At 38.9% G+C, this 12529-nt stretch overlaps 1 protein-coding gene across 1 annotated transcript in view; it reads right to left on the bottom strand.

Annotated features, from left to right (window-relative positions):
• Positions 1-7005, bottom strand: part of cplx4a (complexin 4a) — a 14576-nt gene extending 7571 nt beyond the window's left edge. Inside the window, exon 1 of the mRNA XM_029125316.2 lies at positions 6376-7005. Within this exon, the coding sequence (XP_028981149.1) occupies positions 6376-6536 (161 nt within the window). The 5' untranslated portion in view covers positions 6537-7005. The remainder of the gene's footprint in view (positions 1-6375) is intronic.
• Positions 7006-12529: the final 5524 nt, after the last annotated feature.

Below are 12529 nucleotides of genomic sequence, written 5' to 3'. Positions count from 1 at the left end.
ACAAGTTGTCTGGCCGCAGATGTGTTTTGTGCTTGTGAAATGACAAGATACCACATTCTAGTAAGCTTTAACAGCTGTAACGATACACAAATTCGTAAACATGTTGACACTAGTGACGTTCAATCTGCAAACAACCTATTTTACTTACTTGAGAGTATTGAGTCTTTTTGTAGTGACTCAAACTGAATCATTCATTCGAACCTCTTGCAGTGGATCTGTAGAGTGTGCGTTTTCCTGACCGTCAGCAATCTTTTTACTTAACGATTTGAAAAGATCTGTCAGTAAAATACTTTAACTAACTAGCACTATTTGACTGTTACGCTGACAGTAGCCGCTATTAGTGTCCCTGGAGCAACAGGGAAATGCAAACAATACAACTTCGTCTCCCAGATGTATTCAAACAGCCCTTAGCAGCAGTATAGTCGGGCTAAAGAAATTACAAGAGCAATTGTTATGTGTGGCCGCAAATATGCACTCAAACTCAGAATCCAGATCCAGGGTTTCAGCACCAGGGTCGGAAATGTACTTTTTGGTTCACTGTTGCTGGTGAATGCCAAATATTCCTAGCCACTCAACCATTTTTCCAGACACATTTTCACCTCAAAATATACTACAAACAAATGGATGTGTTTCAAAATCATAAAATAACATGTATTGAACAACCAAAGAACAACCAACATGACGTTTAAAAAAAATTATACCGTAATCCACACAGTGTAGAAACCGCACCATTAAATGTATAGCTTTGTATGTATACAAACCCGAGTATTAACCGCACCCATGCATAAACCGCATTTGCCTGGAGAATTGACCTTTCGCAAAACCCCTCCAGCAAACGGTCCTTGTCCAATCCTATCGTAGCACCGGGTTACTACTTGAAGAAGGTCGGTCTTTGAGGCTCAAAATGGTAAAATGTTGTGCCTTCAGCTACGGCAACTGCTGCAAATCTGACAGCAGGTACTCGAAAAGTTTAGTGGGGGGAGTCATTTACAGTGACTTTTCTTGTGTTGTGAAATGCTTTAGTCAACATTTATACATAATTATTCATTAGACAAGAATGTTATCTAACTATAGATATATAGTTATTAGTGCTAACGTGACCATGACTGCTACTATTTACTAGATTATCTAGATAGCTACCTCTAATATTAGCTTGTTAGCTGGGGGCACTCTTAGGCTTAACTTTAACTGGTGACTTTCTGGTGAAGTTGTTAGGGTGATGTTAACTGATAGAAGAGTTCAATAATAGCTATATAAACAGAACTTATACCTGCCAGTGCAAGAGCATGACTGTCCACAAGGCTGTGCTGGTCGCATTTGAGTTCATGGGGTTTCTCATTCTTTGATTGAGATCTGTATGCTTGTTTCAGTTATTATGTCCCATTCCTTGTTTATCTGTATATTATGAACATAACCTTCCACTGCATATTGCAATCCCTCGATTGCGTATTGCAATGCCTCGATCTTGAGGATATCGCAAAGGTATTACTCCAAAAGGAATCACCTACACTGACCGGTAATATGCTACTTTTCCCCTTCATGCTTGGCTGTTTACTGTATTTGCGGCTTACAAAGAAGCACAGCTTTGCTCAGTAAATAAGATAGGCGGGGTATTTGCGAAAGGTCTATTATGACTCTTACATACATTGTACATATATTAAACATCTGTCATAGGGCACTACCAAAATGTATTTGTTGAATAATAAAATACCCTGTAATGCCAATTGTATCGTATTTGCTACGCAAGGTTCTGAGACTCCTACATCGTCAAGCAATAATCGGTGAAAAAGTTAGCCAGTGGAAGCGGTTTTAAGAATGTAAACTTGTGTATTAGCTGCACCCATGTATGTAACCGCTGTAGTTCAAAATGTTTTCAAAATCTGTGTATAAACAGGAAATTACTGTAAATGAATGTGTCTGCTGTTTGTCCAATGAATGCTGACGACAGTGGGAAAAGTACATTTGCTCGCTTTGTTTGTCATATACTAGCCAATCCCGCACCTTTCTGGGGTCATCCTGTCCCCAATTTTCAGAAAATAAATCTTCTTTGCTTTGACCGGGTTAGTTTTATTTGGCTGATTTAACTTTTACCGCTGCTGGCCTTTTTATCCCATCAAATATATGCCACCACATTTCTGCTCTCAAGCTAGCTAGAAAGGAATTACATTTTTTATATCCGCCTGTATGTACACTCACCTAAAGGATTATTAGGAACACCATACTAATGCTGTGTTTGACCCCCTTTCGCCTTCAGAACTGCCTTAATTCTACGTGGCATTGATTGATAGGATAGCATCTTGCAGTTGATGGAGATTTGTGGAATGCACATCCAGGGCACCAAGCTCCCATTCCACCACATCCCAAAGATGATCTAATGGGTTGAGATCTGGTGACTGTGGTGGCCATTTCAGTACAGTGAACTCATTGTCATGTTCAAGGAACCAATTTGAAATGATACGAGCTTTGTGACATGGTGCATTATCCTGCTGGAAGTAGCCATCAGAGGATGGGTACATGGTGGTCATAAAGGGATGGACATGGTCAGAAACAATGCTCAGGTAGGCCGTGGCATTTAAACAATGCCCAATTGGCACTAAGGGGCCTAAAGTGTGCCAAGAAAACATCCCCCACACCATTACACCACCACCGCCAGCCTGCACAGTGGTAACAAGGCATGATGGATCCATGTTCTCATTCTGTTTACGCCAAATTCTGACTCTACCATCTGAATGTCTCGTGCAAATTGTGAGCTCGTGCAAATTGTAGCCTCTTTTTCCTATTTGTAGTGGAGATGAGTGGTACCCGGTGGGGTCTTCTGCTGATGTAGCCCATCCGCCTCAAGGTTGTGCGTGTTGTGGTTTCACAAATGCTTTGCTGCATACCTCGGTTGTAACGAGTGGTTATTTCAGTCAAAGTTGCTCTTCTATCAGCTTGAATCAGTCGGCCCATTCTCCTCTGACCTCTAGCATCAACAAGGCATTTTCGCCCACAGGACTGCCGCATACTGGATGTTTTTCCCTTTTCACACCATTCTTTGTAAATCCTAGAAATGGTTGTGCGTGAAAATCCCAGTTACTGAGCAGATTGTGAAATAATCAGACCGGCCCGTCTGACACCAACAACCATGCCACACTCAAAATTGCTTAAATCACCTATCTTTCCCATTCTGACATTCAGGTCTTGACCAGGACCACATCCCTAAATTCATTGAAGCAACTGCCATGTGGTTGGTTGATTAGATAATTGCATTAATGAGAAATTGAACAGGTGTTCCTAATAATCCTTTAGGTGAGTGTAGAGCAACACCACATGGTTTGCAAAGCAGCAATGAGCCAACTCTCTCGCCACCCAACCAAGCGACACACTTGTGATATACCTGGTTGAATGTCCAATCAGAGAGAGAGTCAGGGAGAATTTGGATGGAATCATTGGAGTTGATTTGTGTTTTTTTCCCACATTTTGGGAGGTATTTTCTTAACCGTCTTTTTGGCTAATGTCTACACGCCTTAATGGCAGGTAGTTTCAGTAAATCTAAGCGCCAAAGCAAAAAATACCCACATTTGGCGGGTGTTAATTTCCTACCCTGTTCAGCCAACAGGTAGGCCTACTGCCCATTTCGATGGTAAAACAATGTGTGACATGTTAAAATATTTCATGTTATTTTAGATGCTCTCATCAAGCATTATATATTCGTCCTGAATCGATGTTGTGTCTTCTGCCAAATAAACTAAAAAAAGATTTTCATTAACTGTTGGCGATACATTTTTGCGCCGTATTGAACCATGACCCTGAAACTGCAATAAGTAGAGTTTTCTGGGTTTGTCTTACTGTTACATCCTTTTTCTAAGCACATTGGAATATAAACTTTAATTGGAGAAGCACACTGGTCTTGTATTTAATTTGAGCGTATTTTCATCCATACTGGATGAAGCATTTATCATTTAAAACATGTTTTGTATAGCCTCCCCATTTTACGATAACAAAAGTATTTGGACAATCAAAATCATAGCTGTCTCATATTAAGCAGGTGTGTTTATTTGCTTTGCTTCCAGTGCTTCTAAACTAATTGGCCAGGGCAATGATCCCCAAATACAATGATCCCCAAATACATTTCCATAGCTACCAATGCCTACAGGTGTTAGGTTCTTGACTAGTCTTTCACCCAAAGTGAATCCAATGGAGCATGCCTTTCACATGCTGATGACTGAAGGTCTGAAGGTCAAAAGGCCTATAAACAAGCAAAAAGTTAAGATGGCTGCAGTACTGGCGTACAATCAATACTAAACATGACTCGTTCATAGTACACTGTTAATCTGTACCCTAAAATATGGTGATTTTGTGCAGAACATGCTATTATTTCTAAAATATTCACCCAATATGGATAAAAATACAAAATGAAAGGTATCTGACGGTTTGTACTTTCATTTCAAATCCAAAATGCTGGTATTTAGAGAGAGGGAAATCAATATGTTCCAATACTTTTGTATCTCGCTGTGTATTATGCTGAAGGCAGATTCCACGCTATAACATACACCAATAGTTTTCCTTTAAATCCATGAGGTGGAGTAAACAAGTGCACACTTCAGTAAAAGGGTAGAGAATAGAAAACAAGCCATAGGCCAAAAGATACCCAACACAGTCAAAGTATAACCCCTTCAAAGCTTTTTCTGTCTGTAGAGTCTGGTCATAATATCTAGGAGATGTCTTGCGCAAAGGTATAGATTTAGGATTGGCTTCCCCTCACCTAACCTGACAATTTAATTGAGGTATTCCAAACTGACATGAGATCAGCAACTAGAGACATTTCACCCTAGCCTTAAGAAAATGTGTTAAAAACCTCATCGTCACAGAATATCAAAGGGTAGAGCAGAGTCCTTCACTTTTGCACTAGATTGAAATAAGGGTGAGTTCTAGTTGCTCAGTATATTCTCATGGCAAGTGTTGTAATGCATTTTAACAGCATTGTAAGTAGTCATAATTCCAGGTTTTTCAATCATGTCAATTACAGTAAATTAGCATTTTATATGTTTGAGGGCTTTTTTGATAGAATACAATAGAATTAGAAACCCAAATCATATCAGGAAGGGCTAATCTGGTTACGCAATCTTGTTTTGCATTTACCAGGAGTAAATTATATTAAAAATATAAATCGTAAATTTTCAATTGTTAGGCAAAGGATATTCTAGATTTTGTTTCTGAAATGTACAATAGAAAGTTGATTGTTATATTTTCCCCATATACTGAGCTGCAGCCATATCATTTTACATAATTCAAAATGGCAGACTGACATTGATACCAAATGCAGAGTTGTTGAATGTAACTGAATTTGAGTACTAGAATATTGGTTACTTCTGTCATGCTAATAGCCTCTCTGAGTTTATGTAATTATCTCTGGCCTTCAGTGTGACCTTTTCAAATGCTATACATATGAATTCAAATAATAAAGAATTCACTTTGTTTATTCTGAAGGTTTCAGCATGACATTACCTGTATGATGCAGATCTATATGTTTATTCTGAAGGTTTCAGCATGACATTACCTGTATGATGCAGATCTATTTAAAAAATAATAATATGTATTAATCTTAGGTTTCTGTTGTAGTCAGTTATATTAGGTCATTTTTTTTGCAAAAGAAATACTAGAAATCCCATGAACATTGAAGAATTACCTGTTTTGCCAAACAAATATTTTTTTGGTGCAGAACCCTTATTTATAATTCTCTGTCTGAAACTGTGGGTATTGAGGAATGTATTGGATGAAAACTGAAAATTATTGTAGACATACACAGCTTTAGATTACCAGAAATTTTAGTTTTTCATGCTACATCACAGCTTATCGTAGTCCTACACTGCTACAGCAAATCATAATGGGTCAGTCGGCAGACATTTTAAATTCCTCATGGGGTCTATATAGCTTGTGTGTGTGTGTGTGTGTGTGTGTGTGTATGTATATAATATAAAAAATCACTTTGAAAAATTGAAAACTACTGATTAATGCATGAACAACATTATTGATGTCATACAACTGGATCAATTAAGAAAGATGAATTGTATAATGGTGGTCATGGTTGATAAGGGACCAGTGTGATTTTTGGAGCAATAAGCAACGTGCATGTGTTTTTAACCTTTAATGACAAAAACTTTTAATAAATTAAATGAAAATTATAGTGTAATAACAATGAATTTATAAACCCAAAACATTTATTTAACAAAATTATGGAAAAAGTTTCTAAGAAATAGAAACGTTTCCTGCATTGTTCTTGTCAGATAGAATAATGTCTGTTCTTTTGGGTAAGATTACCATTTTCTCTGCTTTCCACAATCCAATAACAACAGCAAAACAAAATGGAATTTGGCGATAGGTCAGGTTACTTACTTCTCCTCCACCAACTGTTTCTGATACTCCTCATACTCCTCGCGTGTCATCCCTGCGGCTTTGGCTGGGTCGGCAGGGGCCGCCTCCGCTTCCGCCTCTCCTCCACCCATAGGATTCAAACCAGCCAACGGGTTAGGCATCATAGTCTTGATTAGAAACATTTTGCTGCCCTACTGCGATCTTCTAGACTTAAAGATATAGATATTATTCTTTATAACACAAGTTGCTTCCCTTGTGTGGGATTGATATCTGTTGGTTAAATCCAGTGGGATCCTATATAGCTAGCTAACCTGTCCTACTGCCTGGATGCTTATTGAAGGACACACTGATGGCTATGAACAGACACCAGTTCTTTTCTCTCTTTTTTTATGGCTGGTCGTAATCTGGATTAAACCTCACCACAGCCTCCTGGTACTAAGAGGCAGATGGCCTTGTTGCTTTGCATGTTGTTTTGCAAAACACAACTTTACAGATTCCTTTTAACTATTATCCACAATCAATCGATGGCAGTATTGGTGAACAGCACCGTGAATAGGTCACGTAAAATTTGGGGATTTCAAGATCCTAAGATATTCTTGTTCCTCCGTCAGTCGGTTGGTGCTTTCATCACATATGTTGCATCTCTCCGCCCATTGCTTGTTAATCCCATTACTTAAAAAGGGTTGGCCAATCCCATGTGACGTGTCTATCAGAGAGTTCCATTTATACCCTGCCTGAACAGAGGGCTCCAGGGGGAACAGGAGAGGGATTATCTGTTTTTTATCTAGCAGATCTGGGTTCAACTAGTGTTTGAAAAGGTCCAGTTATGTAATCTGTGCTTGATTGTGCTTATCCTGGTACAATGGAACCAAATTTAATCCAAAAAGTGCATCTGATCTGGCACTATTGACAGGCTTTCAAAGTAAATAAAAGACTCTGCAGCCAATCCACTGTCTGCATTCTACTGTTATTGTTGAGCTCAGCTATGCCAGCCTATCATTCTTCTATCCTTCTGCCTTGTGCATCTGTTTTCTTTCCATTCCTCTATCGTTCTCCATCAATTAAAGAGAAGTTAATTGGTGTTAGAACAATTTTGGACAGTAAAGTTCACATTTAGCTCCAGAATTGTTCTTAGAAAATTTCAGTCCCACATAAAAGTCTCAGAAGCTGGCCAGCACACAAAATTTGGTCCTGGATTCTGAGATTAACTATTGTTACATGGCTAACACAAAACATATACTGTAAACATACTGTATATTGATAGTTATTGTATGAATGCCATTCACAAAAGAAAGAAAAACAAACGTTGTTGTGCCATGAAATGAAATGGCTTTGGCAGTATAAAGTTCAACTTCAGTCTCGCTAGCAATTGCTCAATTCTTATTACAATTCCAATTAGTAAGTTAGTAAATACTAGTAAGCCTATTACTGGCTAATACACCTTTAATACACTGTTAAAAACGCCAGTGGCAAAAGCAATACAGTTCATAGATGCTATTTGGTGGATGTAAACTTAATAAGATATGTTAATCAGTTTAACGCAATGCGTAGTGGTGTCTGGTGAAATATTCAGACTTGGCATGATATTAATGCGTGATAAAATGATCTAATGTTGAGATGCTATACCGACACTCAGCAAACGTATAGCTCCATGGCATAGTGGTTAAAGATAGCCTCTCACGTGGGACACCCGGGTTTGAATCCAGTGAGGGCAACAACATTCATCACTTCTAATTGCCGGCCGGCTGAACTAGGCTTGCCTGATTCCTTTTATGGTTTTAACTAAAGCACTGTGCCATAACATCTTAAATATTCAATACAGTATCACAAATTGATAACAAAAATGTAACTAAAAGGTGAACGTGTGGAGGCTGGGAAAGCAGGCTTGTTACCCCTTGGCTGGGTTTGTTCACTTCCACTGATGGCTGTACCAGTTCTGCCCACCAACACTGTAAATGAAAAGAGAAACCAAAAAAAGGCAACAGAGTAGGAGGGACGTCACACTACTTTTTGGCTGTCAAACCCGAAATGGCTTCCATCAATCAAGACATATGATGGTCATTCTGTTTTAGCCAGGCAGCAAGAAATAAATGGCCAACAAAATACTTGGACAGACGACACATTGTTGCCATCGGAAAGTTTTGTGGAAGCTTGGCTAATATTATATTGAAAATGCAAACATTTTAATGTTTTGTAAAGATTTGAGTGTGGCACTGCTACACTCCGGGACACGGACATGACAGGAAGGCCCATAATGGAGGGGGTTGAGGGGCAGTCAGTTCTGACCCTGGTGGCAGCTCAGTCTACACCCTTATTGTACAGGGTAATATCAATTGTTTTGATTGTCCAGTTTAAAATATTTGTATGTAGTTCACATTCCTGTCTTATGTACGGTTGAGGGGGATACTATTGAAAAATGGATGAATCATGCACTGACCCAGGCCACCTAGCCTCCAGACTGGTCACAATTAAATGGTGATCACATGTCAAATGACAAAGGATTTCAGGCCATTTTAACATACTACCACCACTTAATGTGTTGTTAATTGTGTTGATTATAAGTAGACGTTTTAAGGCCAAATAATGTAGGCTAGCCTACATGTCAGATCAAATACGATATGATCAAACACCTGAACACTGATGCAGTAAAATGACTTTTCACATAATCCCCCTCCTGTTCTCCCAGGGGTGCTCTAATGCGCACAGAATACCCTCGGTATTCCTATGGAAAAAAGATTGTTCTGTATATAGGCCCAGTCTATGCATACTAAAAATAGACTTTCTATAAATAAAGTATTTTTGGTAACACTTTGAAGTCTAGTGACATAACTCGGTCATAACCATGTCATAACAGTCTGCTGACAATGTCATATCCTGTCATAACATGGTCACGACACTGTAATGAATATGTAATGATATGTAATGATACATTTAGAAATATTATGACATAGCGTTATCCTGATGGTTAGCTTTTTCACTTGTAATTAACGTTGTTATTCCATATTGATGTCAATGATGATATGTAATAGAAAATGGCTAGTTAAAAAAGAAACCAGGCAAGGCTAGTTCAGCCGGCCTGCAATCAAAAGTGTTGATTGTGATTACCCTCTTGAGATTCGAACACTGGTCGCCCATGTGAAAGGCTGTATCGTTAACCACTATGCCACAGTGCTGCATACTTGCTGGGTGTCGGTACTATATATTAATATTTCGTTAGACACCCATAACCATTGTGTTAAACGGAGTACCGTTTCTTATTAAGTTGACCTCCACCACAAATAGTATCTATGAACTTTGACTTTTACCACTGGCCATTTTAAAAGCGTATTTGCCAGTAATGTGTCGCTAGATGCCATTAAGCATTGTGTTAAACTGAGTAACGTTTCTTATTAAGTTTACTTCCACCACAAATAGCATCTATGAACTGTATGACTTTTGCCACTGGCCGTTTTAACAGCTTATTAGCCATTGGTGAATGACATTGAAACAATAACTACTATATCAATATAGGTGACGATAACAGGCTAAGTCTTATAACATTTCCACTCAAATCAAGCTGCCATTTATGGTTAAAAAAAGGCTGAGGCCACCATGGCATTAGCTATCGCTGAACACTCTTCCATGCTGGCATGTAGAGCTGCTTTCTCTCCCACAACGTTATTCCTTTCTCCTACAGCATCCATCACAATTACATGCACATGGCCAATTATGCAAATGTGGTGATGATGTCATTTAGCGACTTCTAGCAACTTTTAAGACAGCCATTAGCTACTTTCCTTACCGAGGAGTTGGCAACACTGCCTGGCAGTAAGTACTTGAAGGTAAGCAGGTAAGCTTGTCATATTTTTCCCCAACATGATTATCTAGCTTGCTTATAGTGAGCTGTATTGCCTTATTTAGGATATTCTGGATATTCATACACATTAACATATAGCCAGCCAAAAACATAACGTAACAAATGTACAGTCCTGGCTAAATTAGCTATTTGCATTACTAGGTAGGTAGCCAGCAAGTGGATTTGAAAAATGGTAAGTTATTGAACAATATACATTCTTGTTAGCTAGCGATCCTGGCTTAGTGGAATAGGTGGGCTGAGCCAACCTTCACTGATGTTTTATCACCCTCAAAGTTTTATGTCTATATGTAAACATATCGATACATTTGTAATAATGGTTGGTGCAAAGTCTGTCAGCAAAATGGAAGGAGCGCGCCTTTGAAGTGTGTTAGTTTTATTTTTAATAGGTGGGCTACAGGTACTAAGGTAACTATGACTTATTTTAGATCTAATAAACACAAAAACATTAATTGAATGGAAATATCAAACTTCTTAAAAAAAATCGCAAAGCTGTTCTGACATTTTTTTGTAATGGATCTAAGTAGAAAGAAACAGTGTTAGGAAATACCTGCACCAGAGGCCGCAGAAGTATTGATTGCTATGACCATAGACAGTTTACCGGTTGAGGAAACAGCTGTGTGATTGTGTAATTCAGGTGAATTATCTGATTTAATGTAAATAATATTGCAATGTTTAACACTCCAGCCTCCCTATAGCATCGCCAGTTAACGGTAAGAAGTTAAGCAAGAAGTCAGATACTGACCGCTAAGACCGCTGTTAGGTACGGAGATGAAATCCTCAGACCCATCGTCAGATCTTACACTGGTGCAGTGGGCCCTGGGTTCCTCCTGGTCTAGGACAATGCCCAGCCTCAATCCTGTCCTCAAAGTTGATGTGTTAGAAGCAGGGAAAATGCAAGCATAAGGATCAGAGCGACTTTGACAAGGGCCAAATTGTGATGGCTAGACAACTGGGTCTGAGTATCTCCAAAACTGCAGCCCTTGTGGGGTGTTCCCGGTCTGCAGTGATCAGTACCTTTCAAAAGTGATGCATGAAAGGAAAAGCTGTGAACTGGCGAAAAGGCCAAGGCTCATTGATGCATGTGGGGAGCGAAGGCTATTTAGCCAACGGGCTTAATAGCCTGTTGATGTCAACATTTTTCTATACCCTTGATGGATTTATGATTGTCATACACTGTGTTATGTGTCAGAGTGAGGTGTCAATTGTCTTGTTTACATCCATTTTCAATTTAGGAACAGTAAGACCTCATTGGTCAGATACTCATTTTTGCATTCATTTGTAACATAAGTGTATGGGCCTTTTCTTGTACTTTAAATGTTTTATCAAACATGTAATATTTTTCTTTAAATGTTTGATGGGAGTGTTGAAGTGTATGCTTGTTGTGTTTAGATAACAAAAGACCATCTGTTCATCTGTACACAGGAAGTCACGTTAATTCAAAGCGCAACAGTAAATAGCCAATGGGCTTATATGTATTGCAGGTTGGGATGTCTATAAAGCTGAGATACGACCGGAAGTTTCTTTGAGATTGACTGAGATGAGACTGAGTTCATAAGACATCGTGTATGAAGACTGAGTCTGTAACATCATGAACAAGACTATCATATGCTTCAATAAATAATTGAATTACAGTCTCCGTTGACGCCCTCATGCGACAAAATGCTAAACCAGAGGGGAATCAGTCCAGAAGGATAAAAAGAGGGCAATTGTCTGTGGCAACCACCTGCAAAGCCATTCCTTTTTTGGGGGTTGTCTTGCTGTTGCCTCTCCAGTGCACCTGTTGTCACTTTTATTTGCACCAAAACAGGTAACATTGATTCACAATCGTTTATGCTTCCTAACTGGACAGTTTGATATCACTGAAGTTTAATTGACTTGTTGTTATACTTTTCAATGGTACCCAGACTGCTGTTAGGTACTGGGATGAAATCCTCCGACCCATCGTCAGATCTTGCACTGGTGCAGTGGGCCCTGGGTTCTTCCTGGCCTAGGACAATGCCCAGCCTCATGTCGCCAGAGTGTGTAGGCAGCTCCTGGTTGATGAAGGCATTGATGCCATTGACTGGCCCTCACATCGAAAAATAAGAAAGCAATGAAAACTGTAAGTATATTTTAATTTAGAAACTTTTGCAATGTACAAAGGCGTAATGTTTTATGATTAAATTTCCTCTTTGTTGTGTTAATAAAGCATATAACAAAATAGTGTCAGTCATGACACTGCCAGAATTTTGCCATGTTTGCTGATGATATGTAAAGGTTATTATCTGATATTTGAAATGGAAAATGCTCCATAAGACACCTTTAATAAAAGACCTCCAA

Source organism: Esox lucius, chromosome 14 (genome assembly GCF_011004845.1).
Source record: "Esox lucius isolate fEsoLuc1 chromosome 14, fEsoLuc1.pri, whole genome shotgun sequence".
Classification (NCBI taxonomy): domain Eukaryota; kingdom Metazoa; phylum Chordata; class Actinopteri; order Esociformes; family Esocidae; genus Esox; species Esox lucius.
This window is presented reverse-complemented; position numbering and strand designations above follow the sequence as displayed.